General features: G+C 32.5%; 4 protein-coding genes across 14 annotated transcripts; 2 read left to right on the top strand and 2 right to left on the bottom strand.

Annotated features, from left to right (window-relative positions):
- Window positions 1-7,840: 7,840 nt before the first annotated feature.
- Window positions 7,841-8,989, top strand: LOC112767188 (uncharacterized). The gene is made up of 4 exons (XM_025813074.2): window positions 7,841-8,002; window positions 8,212-8,313; window positions 8,399-8,562; window positions 8,752-8,989. Exons 1-4 carry the CDS (start codon window positions 7,891-7,893, stop codon window positions 8,848-8,850), a joined length of 477 nt encoding a protein of 158 aa, XP_025668859.1. The 5' UTR covers window positions 7,841-7,890; the 3' UTR covers window positions 8,851-8,989.
- A 582-nt stretch (window positions 8,990-9,571) lies between these two features.
- Window positions 9,572-11,281, bottom strand: LOC112766619 (uncharacterized). The gene is made up of 2 exons (XM_025812516.2): window positions 11,154-11,281; window positions 9,572-10,498 (listed from the first exon to the last, which is right to left on the bottom strand). The coding sequence occupies exon 2, from the start codon at window positions 10,445-10,447 to the stop codon at window positions 10,007-10,009; it is 441 nt and encodes a 146-aa protein (XP_025668301.1). The 5' UTR covers window positions 10,448-10,498; window positions 11,154-11,281; the 3' UTR covers window positions 9,572-10,006.
- A 230-nt stretch (window positions 11,282-11,511) lies between these two features.
- On the top strand, window positions 11,512-16,149 carry LOC112765902 (uncharacterized). Of its 11 annotated transcripts, none has more exons than XR_003183957.3 (18): window positions 11,512-11,811; window positions 12,267-12,384; window positions 12,474-12,661; window positions 12,770-12,877; window positions 13,057-13,121; window positions 13,393-13,498; window positions 13,604-13,687; window positions 13,960-14,106; window positions 14,185-14,313; window positions 14,433-14,500; window positions 14,626-14,659; window positions 14,737-14,821; window positions 14,932-14,999; window positions 15,078-15,191; window positions 15,277-15,312; window positions 15,398-15,484; window positions 15,573-15,689; window positions 15,762-16,149. XR_003183957.3 is itself a non-coding variant. In XM_025811763.3 (18 exons), exons 1-18 carry the CDS (start codon window positions 11,683-11,685, stop codon window positions 15,856-15,858), a joined length of 1,755 nt encoding a protein of 584 aa, XP_025667548.1. In that variant the 5' UTR covers window positions 11,512-11,682; the 3' UTR covers window positions 15,859-16,149. The 11 variants fall into 11 exon arrangements, 4 of the variants coding, with proteins under 4 accessions (XP_025667548.1, XP_072078357.1, XP_025667549.1 ...); XR_011874880.1 differs by having other exon boundaries at window positions 14,623-14,659; XM_025811763.3 differs by having other exon boundaries at window positions 15,598-15,689.
- On the bottom strand, window positions 16,120-18,826 carry LOC112765904 (uncharacterized). Its single transcript, XM_025811765.3, has 5 exons — window positions 18,241-18,826; window positions 17,624-17,748; window positions 17,052-17,143; window positions 16,614-16,700; window positions 16,120-16,534 (listed from the first exon to the last, which is right to left on the bottom strand). Exons 1-5 carry the CDS (start codon window positions 18,621-18,623, stop codon window positions 16,427-16,429), a joined length of 795 nt encoding a protein of 264 aa, XP_025667550.1. The 5' UTR covers window positions 18,624-18,826; the 3' UTR covers window positions 16,120-16,426.
- Between the last annotated feature and the right edge of the window lie 253 nt (window positions 18,827-19,079).

Raw genomic sequence — 19,079 nt, 5'->3', positions numbered from 1 at the left:
TTGTCCATCTTCCATCTCATCCACCCTCCTGACTGGATGTTCTATCGGTCTTCTTCTCACATGTCCAAACCACCTAAAACGCGATTCAACCATCTTTTCCATAATGGGTGCTACTCCAACTCTCTCCCTTATATCTTCATTCCTTATTTTATCCAATCACGTATGACCACTCATCCATCTCAACATCTTCATCTTTGCCACACTCAGCTTATGTTCGTGCTCCCCTTTAGCCGCCCAACACTCCGTACCATAACGCATAGCCGGTCTTATAGCGGTGCGATAGAATTTACCTTTAAGTTTTAAAGGCACTTTTTTGTCGCATATAAAACCAGATGTACTCCGCCATTTTGACCACCCTGCTTGGATCCTATGATTTACATCCTGTTCAATCTCTCCATTATCCTGTATGATGCACCCCGGATACTTAAAACTTTTAACTTTTCGTAGGGTGTTTTCTCCAATCTTCACCTCTATATTAGGGTTTTTCCTTCTCGGATTGAACTTACGTTCCATATATTCCGTCTTGCTACGGCTTATGCGCATACCATACACTTCTAAAGCTTCTCTCCATAACTCCAACTTCTTATTTAGGTCTTCCCTTGACTCTCCCATAAGGACGATATCATCGGCAAAAAGCATGCACCATGGCACAGGTTCTTGGATGTGCTCTGTGAGTACTTCCAAGACTAATGTGAAAATGTATGGATTTAAGGATGATCCCTGGTGTAATCCTATACCAATAGAAAATTCCTCTGTCACACCACCTTGAGTCTTCACACTAGTTGTGGCCCCATCATACATATCTTTAATTGCACGAATATATGCGATCCTTACCCTCCTCTTTTCTAAAACCTTCCATAAGACCTCCATTGGTACCCTATCATACGCTTTTTCCAAATCAATAAACACCATATGTAGATCCCTTTTATTACTACGATACCTCTCCATAATCCTTCTTAAAAGGTATACCGCTTCAGTGGTAGATCTGTCTGGCATGAATCCAAATTGGTTCTCTGTTACTTGTGTCTCTTTTCTCAACCTCCGTTCTATCACCCTTTCCCATAACTTCATGGTATGACTCATAAGCTTGATCCCTCTATAATTTCCGCAACTTTGTATATCCCCCTTATTCTTGTAGATAGGTACCAATGTGCTCTTTCTCCACTCATCAGGCATCTTCTTTGACCTTAAAATCTCATTAAAAAACTTGGTTAACCAGTTAATGCCTTTTTCTCCAAGACCCTTCCAAACCTCAATCGGGATATTATCAGGTCCTACTGCCATGCCATTTGTCATCTGCTTTAGAGCCTCTTTTACCTCAAAGTCTCGAATTCTTTGATAGTAGTCAAAGTTTTGATCTTCTTCCCTTGTGCATAAAAAATGTGTTATTATTATTATTAGAGAAAATATAAAACAAAGATAAGAAATAAAAAATGTGAAATTTCAATTACTGATAAGAATATATATGCTCAAGTTGTATGTTTATACTATTTTTTTAAATTATATTTATTCATATTAATATTACAAGTATGATGAGAAGTACATATTATATGTGAACGACTCTTCTTCATAAATCGTGGGTGGATATCACAGTTTACGTGTCCATGTCTCTTTTTCATAAACCGTGGGAGGTTGCCACAGTTTATGTTCATTATTCTCTCTTCATAAACCATAGCAGAATACTACGGTTTATGTGTAAACGCTGAAATGTGGGAAGATTTCACGGTTTATATAAATATGTTTCAGGACATACAAGTAACTAAATCTATATTGTTGTAATTACGTAAACATTTTTCTAGTTTATTTCATTTAAGTAATTTACCCTAAAATCATTTGTTAGACAGATCTTCAATTGAAGAACTAAGATTTAAATAAGTAAAGAATTAAGTGCAAAATTTATGACATATCAATATTAACAAAAAACTTTGAATGTGTTTGAGTTTTTTTTTTTAATAGAGAAAAAAGAGGTAAAAGAACCAAAGCCAATTTAATGATTTGGTTCTTAAGCATATCAATTATCAAATAATGATATTCAAACCCATTAATATTGATCACGGTTTTAATATTGATAATTGATATAAACATATTTATATAAACCGTGAAACCTTCGCAGATTTACATATTTGAAACCAAACCATTATTTGGGTTAAAACCGTTCTATATATTCCTTTGAATTTGAAACAGTATTTTTAGCTACAAGATTAATTGCGTAATTAATTGTTTTTTGAATTAAGGTGATGTAAGCCTTCTATTTTTAACTCAAAGTTTCTTGAATCTTTTTTATTAGATTCTTTTAATTTTTAGAATAATATCCTCAAATTTCTTCTTATTTATCATAAAAAAAAAGTATCCAAACAATTTGTTCACAAAAAACATGATAAACTACATTTTCAAATAAAGATTAGACTTCTCAAAATAGCATGAAGTTCAGCTTGAAAAATACTAGAATTTTTTAATTTTCTAAAGTAATCTTTCATCCAGTACTTATCAAAATTGCGAATAAGATAACTAAAACCTGCTAATCCACTAAAAGGACTCTAACTGGCATCAAAGTTTATTTTAACCGAGTTTACAAAATGATGGACCAAAAAAAAAAAACGAAAAAAAAGATAAAAAATATACATATTAAAGATGATATGTATCTCCCTATTTGAGCTCCGAATCATACTAACTACTCTACTAGCATTCCAACTATCATCAGGGTTGTAAAGATCATTATTTTTACGCCTCTAAATCCATCAAAGAGTTGAATAAAACAAAAAAGTATTTCTCTATTAGGCATCTCACTTCAGCCAATTGTTCAAACTTGGACAAACAAAATACATACCTAAAAGAGTCAAAATTTCTCTTTACTTTGATACAGTCCCTGAGGCAATGAAGAAGAAATTCAAGAGCTTATTGACATCTACGACGACGTTTTAAAATCACAGATAAAACCTAAGCTCAACAGTGGAAATCCAAATCCTATTATGCCGACAAAGTTAAAAAAATTGTACTTTTTCGACACTTGCGGTCTTCAAATCCACAACCAAGTGTCAAAAACAGCCCAACTAAACTTTCGCTCAATGAGCCACCTGTGTCCACTACTAGTTGAGTAGAAATGAGATGTAAATGCATTTTAAACCTAACCCGGTCTTTTTTCAGCTTGTAGATCAATATTAAAATCTTTTGAAAAAGTATATGGAACCAAGAGGTTATCAGCCAAAAACTAAACAAAACCATATTAATTTATATTAATAATTAATTTTAAATTTTTAAATTTAAAATTTAAAAAATTTAAAATTGATTAAGTAAACCTAATTAAAACTTATAAAAACTTTTATCTTCTCTCTCACATTAACCTACCCACCTCCAACAATCATACACACAGATTCCTCTCTCTCACCGTCACACGATCCCTAAGGCGGCGACGATTTCAAGGGCGGGGGACAGCCGGAGAAGCCATGGAGGCGGTGACGGACGTGGATGGAGGAGGCGACGGAGGAACTGTTAATATCATCAATCAAAGGAAGTAACCATTGCTGAAATCCATTCTTCTCTACAACTATAGCCAACTACTTTTGCTTCATCAATCAAAGGCTGCAACATTTCATCCATTGAATCAACATAATCGCTTGTGATCTTATATACAAGCGTAAATATAAATTCTGGTTTATCAATCCATTTTGAGAAATGTCGCTGGAAGCCAATGACAAGGGATTCGCAAGCTCTTCAATTACCCAAAGTGGTTATTAGGTGTCATTTTGATGATTAAAGAGACTGCAAATTACACAATTACAGAAATATAAAAAAACATTCATTTAATATGGAAAAAAACATCCTAATACTTAACAAAAGAAATATTCCGTTATATTTTAGTAAAAACAATTAAATATCTATAAAATTTAAAAAAAATATGAAATTCTTAAAGAAATAGAGACATTCACATTTGCAATATAAAAAAATTCGAAAAATATATAAAAGAACATCCATTTAGTATGAAAAAGAAACATTCTGATACTTAGCAGAAGAAACATCCATATATATTAATTCGTAGAAATTTTGGATTCACTCAGAAGTATTTGGCTGATTTTTGGCTAATACCCTTTTGGTTCCCTAGCATTGTTCAAATCTTTTTAGTGCTCTTGGCTTTTTTACTGATATATGCATAGAAAATTCTTTATTTTTCCTAATAAGTACAGATGAAAATTCCTCTCTAATTGCATATGGCCAAATCACAATTTTCACCCACAAAATGAAAATAGGCACCATTTCATGCAAGATGGCCACGAAATGGGTGTTGACACACGCCATGTCAAGCTCACCAGTCACGAAATGGAACACTTCAATGCTGACACATACGAAATGATCTAGAATAGTGGATATGTCATGAATTTATGAATATATGAGAACATGCAACCTATTTATTAATCAACTACAATCATTAAAAAATAGAAAAATATCATTTATGTTTAGTAATTTTTTAATTAAAATTAGTTTCACAATAAAATTGATTAACTCAAGATGATAAACCATAACAACTCCTTTAATGTTATATTTGATTGATTGGTCAATGGTTCTATCGGATAGTGATGGTAATGTAGACCTTGAACCATCCAAAATTTGCTCATTTCAGAAACTATTGTGTAGGACAAGCCCTGCATACCATACATTGCTTGTTCAGATTGACGCAATCTGAACCCGACCACAACAAAATAAATGACGGGGATTAGTATTTATTATAGGCGTCAGGTAACAGATAGTTATTTTTTTAAAGGAAAGTCTTTTTTTGTTTGAATTAAAATCTCAGCATAAATGTTAATCCTTGTTGTTAATATATTTTTATCATTATAATCATTGTCTTCAAAATTCAAACTCTATATATCAGTTTCTAAGATTTTAGCTAAATCATAGCATCCAATCTTCAAACTCTTTTTTCTCTCAATCTTTTTTTTTTCTATGCTAGTTACATTTCTAGTCCTACTTGAGTCAACCATTTATAATAAAATTGTATAATATAATAATATAAATTTGTACTATATAGTATTTTTTATTATCATTGAAAATTTGATTCAAAATAATAAAATTATATAATATAAAATTGTACTATTTAGTATATTTTTCACTATCATTGATGATTTGATTTCAAATAATGAAGTTATATAATGTAATAAAATTATATAATATAATTTGGAATGGGCCAACTCGTGTGTGTCGCCAGTGAGTTGGCCACTTCATGTGTGCCAGTCTTAAAGTGCTTTATTTCGTGGCTAGTGAACTTGACATGGCGTGTGTCAGGTAACAGCATCTATTTTGTGGCCACCTTGTATGAAATGGTACCTATTTTCATTTCGTGAGTGAGAATTGCGAATTGGCCATGCACAATTTGAGAGGAATTTTCATCCGTGCGTATTATGAGAAATAAAGAATTTTCCATGCATATATCATTAAAAAAGCCTCCCTAGTCTCATAAGAAATAATGGCGATAATATTAATAAAATTCCAACATTTTATTAGAAGTTTTCAATGATCAAATCAATATCAGAGATATTCACATAAGATGATTAGTCCAGAATTTCTCTTTATATCTAGTAAAAAAAAAACTAATAAAACCAAAGTTTACCAAAATATTCATTTATTTCTCTATTATACCTAAGGCTGGAAGTGAGTCAAGCCAGCTCATGAGCTAGCTCGAACTCAACTCGTTAATAGTTCGATAAGCTGAGCTCGTGAGCTAGTGAGCCAAGTTTGAACTTGGAATTGAGCTCATAAATTAAATGAGACGAGCTTGAGTTTGGATAAGCTCAACTCATTAACTCGTGAGCTGACTCGATTATATATATACACATGTCCTATATGCATTTAATCTATATTTTTAATATTATATATATATATATATATATATATATATATATATATATATATATATATATATATTAATGGTCTTAATTATTTAAAATTTTATATTTATTTTTTACATATAATTTTGATGTAGGACATAAATAAAAAATTTATAATTTATTGATAGATAGAAATATATAAAATTGATCTTTTTAAATATTTTTTTAAAATATATAAGTTATAATTTATTGTTATAGAATTATAGATTACGTATTTATGTTTTTATAATTTGAGCCAGCTCGTGAGCTCGAGTCAGCTCGTGAGCTTTCGGTGAGCCGAGCTTGAGCTTAAAAAATATGCTCGATTATTAATGAGTCGAGTCATGAGCCAAGCTCAATTTTTGTGAGTCGAGCTTGAACTTGGTCTAACTCGGCTCAGCTCGGCTCACTTCCAGCTCTAATTATACCAGTGTAAATTTATATTTATGATATCATATTAAGTTAGAATTTAATTTTGATGTATTAATAATATAAAAAAAATTATACGATTAAATTCATACGTTTAAATGATATTTTAAGTAATAAATTTAATTTTTTTTAATAATTATCTAAGTAAAATATTTTTATACTAACATTACATGAAAATTAAATTCATTAAGTTAACATTCACCGACACAAGATCAGTCCTTAGCTTTCTTTAACTATGCCATATTATCCACATTTCAAAATGCTAGACTCATGGGGAAAAAGTGTATCAAGAATTAAGATGACATGTCAATGTAAAAGAAAAATAGAATTTTAATGAACATGAGCCAAGCAACTGTTTGAGCTATGTCAGGAAGTTGTATGACCCTTCATTATAGATAGCCATTCCTTCACAATAATGTTATCTCACACACAAAAATAATTTCCTCTATCATGCATCCATGCTTTAATATATATATATTTTATTCTTTATAAAAGATTTGATTTCATCCAAGGAAATTTTAACTTGTCACAATCAATCTATAGTATCAACAACCACCGACAAGTTGTTGCATTTAACATGTGTTATAATATAGAAAAGTTTTCAAATATACCCAAAACATTCGCGTTTTAATAATGTTAACCATTAATTTTAATTAATATATATATATATATATATATATATATATATATTTTATAATTGAGATCAACAATTTTTTTTTGAACAAAAAAAGTTTAATATAATAAAGTGGAGTATAAAAGAATACAACACAACAAAATACAAAACATAAACATAAATAAAATGGTCTCATTTGTTGTTATTTTTGGCATTGCCATCAACAACCAAACGGATCAATTATACACCATTCTCTGTAACTCAAGAAGGACCTAATCTTTAGTCCTTCAACACTTGTCTATATGCTTTGGAACACTCTGCTATTACGCTCTAACCAAATGTTCCAAACAACAGCACAGACTGTCAGTCATTTTCTTTGCTCAGACTTGCCACCTGGTACTCCAGTCCAACTCTCAAAGAACTTTTTACTGGTTTTCAAAATAGCCCATGCTCTATCAGCACCCATCAACCAAGCACACCACACCTGCCTTGTAAACTCACAAACAAAAAATAAATGATGCACTAATTCTATATCCTTTTTACACAACACATATATTGTCATTATGATTAACAATGCCGAATTTAGTCAGCCTCTCCTTCGTGTTGACCCTGCCTACTAAAACAAATCATGCAAATAATTTAACTTTTGGAGGAACCAAACATCTCCAGATGGAACTAGTGAAGTTGTAACTCGTGATGTTCTTTGAGAGGGTCTCTTTCTGCAATACATGCACAAACGAATTAATAAAAAAATACATTTTTTATCAAATTTTCAGACAACTGAATCCTCCCTATTAACCGATAATCTTACGACTCGTAACCAGTCGTAAAAAATATTGATGTACTTAATATACTTAAAATTCTTATAACATATAAAGTTTCGAACCCCAAAAAGGGGAAAAAAAAGTGACTACTAGTATAAAGTAAGCACTTAGTGGCGGTTCATCACATCCACAATTTTTTCCTTAGCCATAGACATAACCAACAACCATGAATATTCACTCTGCTTCAGCTTTCACTTTCCTTCTTTGCTTCTTAGCCATCATTTCCCCACTTTCTTTTTCAAATGTTCAAGCTCAAGATCTTACCTTCAAATACTGTGGTAATTAGAAATTATAGTGGTAATTAGAAATTATATTTTACTTTAATAGCCACTAGCCAGTGTATTTTATTATTTTTATAAATCAAACAAGTTAAATTCAATTATTCAAACATACACTATACATATATTATATCAATTAATAACATTCTATGTTTGGTTTCTTTCACATATTAATACTTGTTACTTGAATTTTATATCTGGCTTTGCAGATAAGAATGCAAAGTACAGTATGAAAGTGAGTGCAGTGAAGGCATCATCCAACCCTGTGGTGAGAGGGGTTCCCTTCACCATTAACACCACATTTCATTCTGGTGATGAAGCTTCTCTTTCTCAACTCTTTTGTTTTTAGTTCCATCTTTGTAATGAATGAATGTATTGATTATAAAATTGATGCAGATGAGGCAATTACTGGTGGAAAAGCACAATACAGACTTAAAAGTGATGAAGTAGATGCTGTGTATACATATGAAAGCAATGTCTGTGAGGAAAAGCAATGTCCTGTTTCTGCTGGAAAGCATGGTCTCATTCTAGACATGAGGTTTCCTGCAGTTGCTCCAAAGGTTCTATTATTATGCCGAAATTCTTTTTTCTGGAGTCAATAAGAATCGAACTCTAGACCTTTTTAAGTTATAAAAGTTCTAATATCATATCATGAAATTACTCTTTACAAAAGTTTGGTTGATAAGAGGAGGCAAATAAATAGTTATATCTCTAACAATTCTAAAGCTACAAATATGCATGTATTGCAGGGAACATATCATATGAACATGACATTTGTGGACCAGAATGGAAAGAAGTTAACCTGCATTATCTCTCCCTTCAAAGTTGATGATGCAACTACCAAATGAAGTGCCATGCATGGAGTTTCTTTAACTATTTTAAAAATAAAATTTCTAAGGACATATGACTTTATGAGAGTCATATCTATGTTCTATAAGATGAGTGTTTCTATTGGTATGCATAATAACAATTAAACTCTTTTTCTGCTTTCTTTTTCTTTTTCTATTTGCCCTGTCTTAATACCAACCCACAAATAAAAAAAACTCAAATAACATGTTCCATTCAACAATGACATCAAGGATCACATTATCATAAAAATTAAACTTATTTTAATAATTGTTTATTATATTAATTAGTAAAGTAAACTTCCATTTATGTTTGTTCTTGGACGTTTTATCTCAAAATTGTCACTTAGGTTTTCACTTTTGCTTGGAATTTATAAATTAAAAAGTCAGTAAAATAGGTAAAGAAATACTTATTAACATTAATATAATATTTTTAATTTAGAATCAATTTGGTAATAATATAATATTGTGTATATTGCAAAAAGAGTTTCTTTCTTCCAAATATTGCTCATATTTGAGCTTCTAATTATATGACCAAAAACAGCTAGCTATGAGAAGAATTTGGACAAAATAAAGACAAAGGATCAAAATTAACTTTGACTATGCTGTGTTTAGTGATAATAAACATGGTATAGGAATTATTTGCAGGGACAGTAATCAAAGATTCTTGGCAGCAATATCTAAGCAATGAGAATGAGTCCTTTTGATGCATATGAAGGGAAACTTTTGGTAGCTCAAACAGAGTTATACACTATCATTTGCAGTTATAACAATTACATTCAAACTTGGAAAATGTTAGTTCAGAAACTGATGAAGAATAAAATTTACATCACAATTTTTAAAGAAAAGACTACTATATAACAGAAATTGAAACCACCAACATTGGAAAAAAAGGCGAATTAGACTAACCTCTACTAAGATTTGATAAAATTCAACTTGCTCGATTTCTAAAATCGTACACTGACCTCCCTTAAAGATTAAGATGAATAATACAACCGATACCTTATACTTTGAAGAATATAACACTAACAATTAGAGCGAAGTAACGATGATTTTCACCAAATATCATGGAAGACTACTGTAATTTACCCAAATAAAACACAATCCAATATATGGTGGACATCAAGCAACTTTATGTGAGAATCATGCAGCATCATCATCAATAATCATCACCATATGCTCTAAAACTATATCGTTCTTGATATGGACCATTGAACCATAGGTCAGCCTCAAACCATTTGGGGTACCTGACCAAGTCACCAGCAACAAACTGCATGAATCGCTTGCTTCCTTCTGGGACAACCCTCACTTCCCCTTCTTCTATGTACACCAGTTGGTCAACCTGCCAGTCCCACGGCAACTTGCATTTCCCGGTCTTCCACACTGACCATTTTGAGACTCCAAGTTGAGCAAGCCTTTCAGAAGACACTTTCCTTTCGACCTTCACATTGTATAATTCTTCCAACGATTTTTCTATCCTCATTGCTTTTATGGAACATCTCCTTCCTGTAGAAGAATTGCCGGACTTATTACTACAATCTTTGGTGTGGCTGTTGAGAGGAGAATATGTGAAGGTTGATGTTGTCAACAGGCTTGCCATGCCTATTAAGAGTTTAGACTCGACACGCTTTCAGTATCAAATTGCTTGAATCTGCAAGAAGAATTTAAGAAACATAAACAAGTGTATGATTCATTTGCTCCATAACATTTTAAAATGAGTATTTTGGCCCCCTAAGATTGCATTCCTTGGGTCATTTTTAGTCTCGGCATCACGTATCCACAATGACACGTCACTTAATGTGACATATCAATGAATTCGTCATGCCGGGACTAAAATGACCGGTAAAATACTAATTTTAAGATGTCAAGAACTATATTGAACTATATTTACAAAATCAACTACCAAAATAAACCTTCATCCAAATTTACAAAATCAGAACAAATCCAACATTTACTGACAAAGTAGTCTACCTATCTCTCACAATCAATGTGAAAATCAAGACCTGTAACCAATAGTTGTGGATTCTCTTCAAATTAAGAGCTATAGAATGCCCACTTCTTACATGAAATTATCTACACGTTTCACTGTTTACTGTATAGAGGCTGAATTCAAACAAATTGACGGGTGAGGGAGTTTCAAGTACCGTAATGCGTGGTCACTGATTAGAAAAATTCCCATAGCTCACAAAAAAGAGGGACACGAACACCCATTAAGAACCACAGTCTGATATGCCAGAAGCTGATGAACAACAACTAAAAAGAACAGCAAAAAAAAACGAAATTTATGAATAAAGTTGAATCTTTACCTGTTCAAATGAAGTGCAGGGTTGAAGATGCAGCGAGACCTTGCGTTCTTTCTTAGTCCCTACTGAAGAATGATAAACCCTCTCTGGGTATTGAGGTTTATCCCCAAAAATTGAAAGTTGAAACCTTTATATATTAAAAAATGAAAACTAAAATTGAAAACCGGGTCTCTAGGTTGCCATTTTTTATTTTATTTTATTTTTTAAATTTTCTTTTCTCGAGGAAAAAGAGAAATTAAGAAATTAAGAATTTAAGATTGAGATTTTAGTTTAAAAATTTATAAATTAGTAAAAATTAAATTTTTATCTAAAATTTCAAAAAGTTTTATTTTTTATTCAAGTTTTTCACTTTTGGATATTTGAAGTGGTTGGTTGGAAACGTGTTCACCTGTGGTTCGCAAACTTTCTTGCTCTATGTTAATGATATAAACGAACCTGAGAGCAATACAAGGAATAGAGTGAAAGAGTGTTGATTTTCTTTGATCACTCTATTGTTTATTATTCTTCTACTTTTCTTTTAGTGTCTTTTGTTATGTCATTGTTTCAGCTTCAACCCTTTAATGGAATATCTCAGCTTGCAGTGGGGAATCCATTCCAGCAGAAAAAATATGGCAGAAGAACCTTCCTTTGTAGACCACAAGCTGTTGCTTCCAGAACACAGGTACTAATTCAATACTTTAATTGCTGATAAATGTTAGATGATATAACAAATAACACTTCTTTGTTTATAGAAGCTTACATTAATCTTCTTAGAAGGTTAAGTTATATGGTTACATATAATCCTTGACATGCCCCATTTATCTTTTTAAACTTTTGGAATTAGTAGTTTCATGCTATATTATTAGAACTTCTATGACCAACTAAATTCACATTTTAAATCTAAAAGAGACTCTTACGTGAGTTAAATGTAACCATTTATATGTCTCTACCTATTAGTTTTAGTTTTTGGGATAAGTAGTTTCACTGATCTCTATTGTAAACATTGACAAAACAAGGAATATTGTTACATAATCTTAAGAGAGGTTGGTATAATTTACATTGGATGTGATGAAATGTAGTGCTTTCTTTGTAAGAAGTCCAAATGAAGAATGATATTGAAACTTGTTTATTTTGTAGAGGATAATGGAGAGTGTTTCAGTGAGTGGAGAGGTTGGTGGTGCTGGGGGAGCATACTCTTATGAAGCCTTGAAAAGATTAGACCAGTTATGGTCTAACATATGCTCTGCTCAAGAAGGTTCATTTCATCATGGCATTCAAATTCTTGCATTAATTAAAAGAAATGAAGCTATAATTGGTGATCTTAGCTTGTGATATATACTGCAGTTGTGCAAGAACCTCAGCAAGTTGTCTCTACTGTTCCAAGCTCGTTTCGCTCATCCGATCTGGCCAACAAAGCACAAGGCTCATATGATGTGTTGGTGTGTGGAGGCACTCTGGGGATCTTCATTGCAACAGCCTTGTGTGCTAAAGGCCTTAGAGTAGCCATTGTAGAAAGGAATGTATTAAAAGGGGTATGTATGTTGATAGCTACATTAGTCATTGGTCAGAAAAAATGTCAACAAATTTCTTGAGTGATCAAGCTGAATTTTTCTTGCTGTCTATGTTGATTTAATCATTAGAGGGAGCAAGAATGGAACATATCAAGAAAGGAGCTTATGGAACTAGTGGAAGTTGGAGTCCTGGAAGAAGAAGATATTGATAGAGCCACAGCTGCAAAGTTCAATCCAGTAATTTCTTAATTTGTTCACTTCAATTGCCAATTTCTGTGTAGCAAGAATCATCACTTAGAACATATATCACATATCTAAACATGCTGAAAGATTGTATGACAACTTATTATGCTTATTAACTAACATTGCCAAAAAATTCATTTCATGTCTAACCTCATTTTTTGTGATTAATTCAGAATAGATGTGGCTTTGAAAGGAAAGGTGACATCTGGATTGAGGACATTCTTAATCTTGGTATTTCGTAAGTCCTCATTCCTTAGACTAATTCGGTATCCATATACCAGTAATGAACTAGAATAAAGTCCTGAATTTCAATTATGAATGAATGATTTTAATTTATGAATGATCTTACTGAAAGATATGTAGTGATTAGTTTTGCGTGTGGATATAGCATTATTGAATGCTTACAAAAGTTCTATATGCTTTTAACTTACAGTGAAGCAATTTCATTAAAATTGCTTAATATTCAACTGAAAACCACCTTGCCTCTTTTATGTTATCTGTGATTTCAGACCTGTAAAGCTAATTGAGATTGTCAAGAAACGTTTTATCTCCCTTGGTGGAGTCATCTTTGAGGGTTGCAGTGTTGCCGGCATTGATGTATATGAGGATGCTGCAGTGAGTTATCTTAACCTGTTGTAAATGTTATTATCACCTTAAAAGGCATGTAAAGTTTTTATTCAATGATCAAGAATCATAAATGTTTGCACATTTTGTTTTCAGGTTCTGAAACTTTCTGAGGACAAAATCTTGTTATCTCGTCTTATAATCGATGCCATGGGGAACTTTTCCCCTGTTGTAAAACAGGTCAGGATCATAATTTACTCATTGCTGGACTCAAAACATGATAGTCTGTGATCTAATATGTTGTATGTGCACCTTTCTGTTACTGTGACTATTCTAGCATTTCATAAGACTAAAATAAGATTTAATACTCATTTGGCAAAATGAAAAAAAGATCAATTCCAGAAGTTCTATCTACCAACTTGATTTAATGAAATCTGCATAAGTTGATAGTGAATATTAAGAACATTTTTACCTGAAGCTTCTTTCCAGTGTCACCTGCAATGATTCTACAGATAAGATGCGGGAAGAAACCCGATGGCATTTGCCTTGTTGTTGGAACTTGCGCACGAGGCTTCGAGAAAAATTCTAACAGTGATGTCATATATAGCAGTTCATCAGTAAAGAAAGTAGGGAACTCAAAAGCACAATACTTTTGGGAGGTAAAGTTTTATTACATCAATTGAACACTAGTAGTATCCCCATGTTTATTTTTGGAAGTTTAGCTGAAATCTTTGCAGGCATTTCCAGCTGGATCAGGTCCTTTGGATCGCACCACTTACATGTTCACTTATGTAGAACCTCAACCGGGATCACCAAAATTGGAAGAATTATTGGAACAATACTGGGATCTGATGCCAGAATATCAGGCTAGTTTTTTGTCAGTCACTTTTTGGTACTTTCTAATATTAATGTATCTGAAAATATGTACAAATAATTAACTGTCTGTTATTTTGATTGAACTCCATTTGCCACTTTCATATGACAGGGTGTTTCGCTCGACAATTTAGAGATACTGAGAGTCATTTATGGCATCTTTCCCACATATCGCGAGAGGTATCGATATGTATTTGATTATATCCTTAACAAACTCCTGTATCTTTTAGTTCTAATATAGTTTGCCAAGAACACTGCTAATAGTCTCTCTCTTTTTTCTTTTTATTGTATGGAGCACCTAGCAGCCCTCTACCATCAGCTTTTAATAGAGTTTTACAGGTAAAATTACATTTTTCTCACTTTCTGAAGCTTCTGTCTCAAGTAATGTTGAATCAGTGAAGCTTTATTTTATGTAGTTTGGTGATGCTAGTGGCATACAATCACCAGTTTCATTTGGTGGTTTTGGAAGCTTGACCAGGCACCTTGGAAGACTCTCATCTGGTATGCCTTTCTAAATTGTTGCAACCAACAATAAAATGGTGAAGGGCTAATAAACATTGCTATAACATTCAGCTAAATCTAACTCTTTTTTGCACTTTGCTACAATGAAGGAATATATGAAGCAATGAATGGTGATTATCTTGAGTCACAAGACTTGTCTCTTCTGAATCCATACATGGTATTTTTCTGCACTATTTCTTATGTACATGAAAGCTAAGTGTAGGGAATTTGTTGACCAAACTTTTGTACAACACAGCCAAACTTAAGTGCATCATGGCTGTTCCAAAGAGCAATGTCAGCAAAAGAACACACCAATGTTCCTGAAGATTTTATTAATGAACTTCTTTATACCAACTTTAATTGTATGCAGGTACCCTATCTCTCTAATGTCTTGGAATTGCTTATCTTTATCAGTTATCACTCTTCAGCTTCAATATCATATTTCACTTTTGCAGAGGCTTGGAGATCCAGTACTAAGACCATTTCTACAGGTGGACTTTCCTAGTACCTATTTGAACATAATTTTTGGACTATGAGATAAGAATTAATAGAAATATAATCTTATATTTATCACAGGATGTTGTTCAGTTTGGGCCACTCTCCAAGACATTGGGATTAGTTATGTTAACTAACCCTCAAATTCTCCCTTCAATATTTAAACAGGTAATCATGATTTTGTTATATGAAATTTTCAAATGTTATCAATATTGCTAAAACATTATGCAAACTAAAATCAAATTGGCATGATTAGTCAATGAAGTAAACACTATCTTCAGGTTGGTGTTCCTGTGCTTCTTGACTGGTCCAAACACTTTCTGATGCTTGGTTACTATACTTTCCTCTCCACCTTTGCTGATCCTGTTGTGAGGTAATAACTCTTCTCAAGTTTACTTCTAAACCACTTAGGCTATTTTTCTCACATGTTCCATTTTTATGGAAGGCCATTCTTGAATACATTACCGTCGAAGACGAGTTTCCGGTGGAGGCGGCATCTAGAGGCTTGGAAATATGGAGCTGGTCTTGATTACAAGCTATAAAGTAACTTCAAAGATGCAAAAACAGATATGAAGTTGTCAAGATTGTTTGCTTTTCCCTAACATCCAATTTCAGAATGGTGCTTGTCAAGAATGTGCATTTCATTTCACTCACTCTTGATCCTTGTAAATGAAAAATGGTGGAATCTCTAAAATTGGTCTTGATTAGGAGGGTACTCAATTCTTTACGTTATTTAGGCTTTTTATGAATATACTTCTGAGTTGTACCATACAAAACAATCAATATTCATATTAAAAAATGGATAAAACAATTTCCAATTTGATATATAACAATTGTCTCAGTATTGTTGTTGAAATCACCAGCAATATAAGTCTCCAAACAAATGCAGTCAGCTACATTAAATATTCACATTTAACATCTAATTAAGAACAAAAACCTTTACTTCTAATCATATTCAAAACCTTACAATCAAAGGAATTGTTGAATTAATACAAAGCAACAATATTCCACCACCATTAACAACTATCTTAATTTATTACCTATATTTTATATTATTTCACTCTCATAAGCTTCAACATTTACAATCACAAATAGAGAATCTTGCAACATTCAATCTGATGTTTTTGCACCCCACATTCTAGCTAACTCCTTTGCCAAAGGATTCTGTTTAGCATCCTCTTCCCTTTTCAAATGCCATTTTCTTGACATATTTTCAGCCTGCAAACCCCAACTTTCAAGTTGTGATCTGAATATCCATAGTTATTAAACAAAATGCAATTACCAAATTAAAGCTTACCCATGTTTTCATGGGAACAAATTGCTCTTTGATACTCTCCAGTTGTGGCTCAACAAAGTCTTTTCCTTTAGTTTTGATATCATTGGCCTGTTAAAACAATGAAAAATCTTGGATATATGAGTCGGAGAGATTCTATATGGTTATTAGACTGAAAAACCATCAACAAAACATAGAAAACTACAAGAGCTACCATTCAAAATTTCAAATGCTTATGTGAGGAAATCTTATGGTCCTAACTTTGCCAATGGACATGATAGTAAATGAAGAATGATCATTGAAAATGGGACACTTACATGTTCAAAAGGGTTACTTAACTAGTTTTACATTCAATAAGAAGTCATTCATGCATATTCAAACATGCCGAGTACAGAGAGAGATCACTTCATAATAAAGACTAAAGAGAGTTATAGAGTTAACAGATAACTAACATGCACTTACATTGTGCATATCTAACTTGGAGGCTACGGTACCAAACACCAATGCAGCACCCCCAAAAACAACTGCAGTGGCAATAGCAAATGCTTTTCCAACTACAAAATCAAAATTAAAGTATTTGCATCAGAAAAAAGAGGGGTTTCCAAATGGAAGCTTTCATTAACTTAATCAACAGTAACCATGAAAAATCACACGTTTGGAAAGAAACTATCAATCCTCTATACAATATGAATTCTACGAAGACGTGATGGAGAGATTATGGATACCAAAGCTAATATGTTTCAGTTTGTAACTGTCAAGTAAATACTGAGGCATCCATGGACATATTCAGCAGTGAGCAAAACAAACTCTTTCACCAATGTTGCATCAAAAATAAATTATACTTAACAACATTTTCTTATCCACAGTAATTGAAAATTGAAAATTGCTTCTAACATCTACTATTTACATCCGCAGCATGCATAATAATAGATCGAACAAGCACCCATGACAAACTCAGAACTCCCAAATGAGAGAGCAACTACCAATTATTGATTACCACATAAGCAATCTAACGAAAGGAATGAAATGCATACCATTTGCAAGCCCTTCAGCTGCAGCTTTCAACTTCTCCGGATTAACATGGGTGGTTTGCCTATCTTGACGCAAGTCATTAGCTGTTGAAGCTGAAATCGTGCTTTCTGCTTTAGGCAGTTCCCATCTGCAACATACAACATACAAAACCATTAAGTCTAAAATTACATAAAGTATTAGCTTAGCAACAAACATGGAATGCCCCCCAAATAAACAAAATTGAACAGCTAAGAACACCTTCATTGCCCTCTTAGCTACTTAACCAAATGCAGAACCTTATGCAATTAAAATTATAATAACTAGCTACAAATTCCCCTCAAATTTTCCACATAAACTAATATAGTTAAAGGGTTTTGGAACTCAAATTTAAACCTTTAAGACTTCAAACTCAAAAAATAACCTTATGCAACTAAAATTATAATAACTAGCTACAAATTCCCCTCAAATTTTCCACATAAACTAGTATAGTTAAAGGGTTTTGGAACTCAAATTTAAACCTTCAAGACTTCAAACTCAAAAAATAACTTTATGCAACTAAAATTATATCATAACTGGCCTCAAATTCCCTTCTTCCACATAAGCTAGTAAAATTAAAGGGCTCCTGAATTAAAAATTCCACCTTTTGGGACCAAACGTGACCTGAGGCAATGAAACATAAGCTCGAAGAGGGTTGATTGCATCAGGGTTAACAAAAGATTGGGTTTTTGGGTCAGAATGAAGGACCCATTTGGAAGCAGAGAAGGAAGAATTGGTTGAATTTGCGGTTTCGTCTCTGAAAATTTTGGAAGGAAGGGAGTGCCTTAGAACCTCGGGGAGCACGTCGGCGTTGCCGCCACTGCGACCACCACCACCACCACCTAGTAATTCGTGTTCGACGGAGTCGAGGTTGTTGGGTTTGGATGGGAGAGGGTTTTTCTGGGCCAATTTTCCCACCGCCTGTTTGGATTCCTGAAAAAAATATGCAGCTTCTTTCCCAGCTAAACTTCGTCCAAGAAAACTCATCTCTATTTCTTTTTAATTATTATTATTATTATTTTAATTTGTTGTTTGAAGTTGAACTTTGAATTACTGAGTGTGGTGATTGTGTTGCCTCGTTTGATTACATTACATATGTAATTTATAGCTTCTGAAATCTGAAATCGGATACAATTCGTCGTTTTCAAATTTCAACCCAACTGAAAAAAAAATAATAAAAAACTCAAATTATTTTATAAAGAGAAAAACTTTTTATTTATATTTTTAAAATATCTAATCTTATTAACAAGTTAAAATATGTAATTTTTTTCTAATGCATAAAAAGACTTAAAAAAATATTTGATTTATATTTTTATGTGAACTTTTTAATTATAATATCTTTAAAGTGTGTTTTTAGAGCACTTGTTATTCATTAGCGAGATTCTTATATAAATTACAAATTAATTAAAACTAATAATTGACTAACTTGATTTAGAGTTAGTT

This window comes from Arachis hypogaea, chromosome 17 (assembly GCF_003086295.3).
Source record: "Arachis hypogaea cultivar Tifrunner chromosome 17, arahy.Tifrunner.gnm2.J5K5, whole genome shotgun sequence".
In the NCBI taxonomy this organism is placed as follows: domain Eukaryota; kingdom Viridiplantae; phylum Streptophyta; class Magnoliopsida; order Fabales; family Fabaceae; genus Arachis; species Arachis hypogaea.
Note: the sequence above shows the minus strand (reverse complement) of the source record. Positions and strands in the feature narration are given on the sequence as shown.

What these genes read in the sequence shown, in the direction of transcription:
- LOC112766619 (XM_025812516.2), bottom strand. Translation starts at nt 10,447, where the DNA reads ATGGCAAGCCTGTTGACAACATCAACCTTCACATATTCTCCTCTCAAC.
- LOC112765902 (XM_072222256.1), top strand. Translation starts at nt 11,683, where the DNA reads ATGTCATTGTTTCAGCTTCAACCCTTTAATGGAATATCTCAGCTTGCA. An exon ending in AAAGGAATGTATTAAAAGGG is followed by an intron (nt 12,662 to 12,769) that starts GTATGTATGTTG and finishes TTTAATCATTAG; the next exon opens with AGGGAGCAAGAATGGAACAT. An exon ending in TTTCCCCTGTTGTAAAACAG is followed by an intron (nt 13,688 to 13,959) that starts GTCAGGATCATA and finishes ATGATTCTACAG; the next exon opens with ATAAGATGCGGGAAGAAACC.
- LOC112767188 (XM_025813074.2), top strand. Translation starts at nt 7,891, where the DNA reads ATGAATATTCACTCTGCTTCAGCTTTCACTTTCCTTCTTTGCTTCTTA. An exon ending in TCTTACCTTCAAATACTGTG is followed by an intron (nt 8,003 to 8,211) that starts GTAATTAGAAAT and finishes CTGGCTTTGCAG; the next exon opens with ATAAGAATGCAAAGTACAGT. An exon ending in TAACACCACATTTCATTCTG is followed by an intron (nt 8,314 to 8,398) that starts GTGATGAAGCTT and finishes AAATTGATGCAG; the next exon opens with ATGAGGCAATTACTGGTGGA.
- LOC112765904 (XM_025811765.3), bottom strand. Translation starts at nt 18,623, where the DNA reads ATGAGTTTTCTTGGACGAAGTTTAGCTGGGAAAGAAGCTGCATATTTT. An exon ending in CCAAGTTAGATATGCACAAT is followed by an intron (nt 16,701 to 17,051) that starts GTAAGTGCATGT and finishes TTGTTTTAACAG; the next exon opens with GCCAATGATATCAAAACTAA. An exon ending in TTGTTCCCATGAAAACATGG is followed by an intron (nt 16,535 to 16,613) that starts GTAAGCTTTAAT and finishes TGGGGTTTGCAG; the next exon opens with GCTGAAAATATGTCAAGAAA.